Source organism: Theropithecus gelada, unplaced genomic scaffold (genome assembly GCF_003255815.1).
Source record: "Theropithecus gelada isolate Dixy unplaced genomic scaffold, Tgel_1.0 HiC_scaffold_15359, whole genome shotgun sequence".
Taxonomy (NCBI): Eukaryota; Metazoa; Chordata; class Mammalia; order Primates; family Cercopithecidae; genus Theropithecus; species Theropithecus gelada.
Genome location: NW_020257095.1, coordinates 1 through 1,024, shown reverse-complemented (window position 1 = coordinate 1,024; position 1,024 = coordinate 1). Strand labels below are relative to the sequence as shown.

Sequence of the window (1,024 nt, the reverse complement as noted above, 5' to 3'; positions counted from 1 at the left end):
GGAAACAAGTTCTCAGTTTTTTTCTCAGAGAAAGTCTGACATTTCAGACACAGATATGTCTTGACAGTTATTACCAACAGAAGAGTTTCCAGCCTTTTCACCGTAAAATTTTAATTACTTGCCTTGGAAATTACTTAACTTCGTTCCTTCCAAATCTGGTAGTAAAATGGGTGCTCCAGAAAGATGTAGCACGGATATTCTGCTGCTTTGCTCGTCCCCGCACAGACGTGGGGCTTGAGGAGCCTGCAGCCACGAAGTACAGGGACGTCATCCGAAAGGAAAAGTGACCCAGGTGGTCCCGCAGGCGCAGTGCTGGGGCGCAGAAGTGCAGCCTATGCACGGCCGGTGGGAGGTCCGCGGGCTCGCCGGGGCTCGGGCCTGTGTGTTTGCGGCCGAGAGGCCCCCACAGGAGAAGGCCCCGACCCAGGCTCTTGGAGCCAGCGAAGCGGGGGTGAAACCCCAAGGGGCGTAAAGGTCCTCACACGTGCGGACAATCTTCCCCTCTGCATGGTGAGGGGTTGGACCTTTCCGTGGTGATTTTTTTCCCATTATGCCGGGCGCGTAGCGGGCCCTGGGGCGGCGAGACGGGTGCGAGTGGTCAGCCAGCCCAGGGTCCTGGAGGCCGGCGGGCGGATTAGCAGCAGCCCAAGGGACGGAGGGACGGCGGAAAGGAGAATCTACTTCCACGTTCCCAGTGATCGCTAAGTTCCTTACAAGCGGTAAACTGACGACTTCAGTCACCGGCCACGGAGATCCAAGCGCAGTCCTCAGACATCCAGCCCCGGAGGCCAGGCGCACTGCTGCATGCCTCGGGAGGGGGGGGTGCGGGGCGGAGGGGACGGGGCGGGGCGGAGGGGACGGGGCGGGGCGGAGGGGCGGGGGACTGAAGGGACGGGGCAGAGGGGCAGGGGGCGGAGACGGCAGGACGAGGCGTGGCGGGGTGGGAGGGGACGGGCTCGCCCAGCGCTGAATCCAAGTCTCATCTAAGCTATTTTCTAGCTCTGACATCGTATACATCACTGCA

At 60.7% G+C, this 1,024-nt stretch overlaps 1 protein-coding gene across 1 annotated transcript; it reads right to left on the bottom strand.

The window, feature by feature from the left end:
* Nucleotides 1–122: 122 nt before the first annotated feature.
* On the bottom strand, nucleotides 123–549 carry CUNH17orf51 (chromosome unknown C17orf51 homolog; the record flags this gene model as incomplete). The annotated part of the gene is given in 4 exon segments (XM_025373713.1): nucleotides 123–261; nucleotides 263–319; nucleotides 321–420; nucleotides 422–549. Coding segments are annotated over 4 exon segments (424 nt in total), but the record flags the coding sequence as incomplete, so codon positions are not given.
* Nucleotides 550–1,024: the final 475 nt, after the last annotated feature.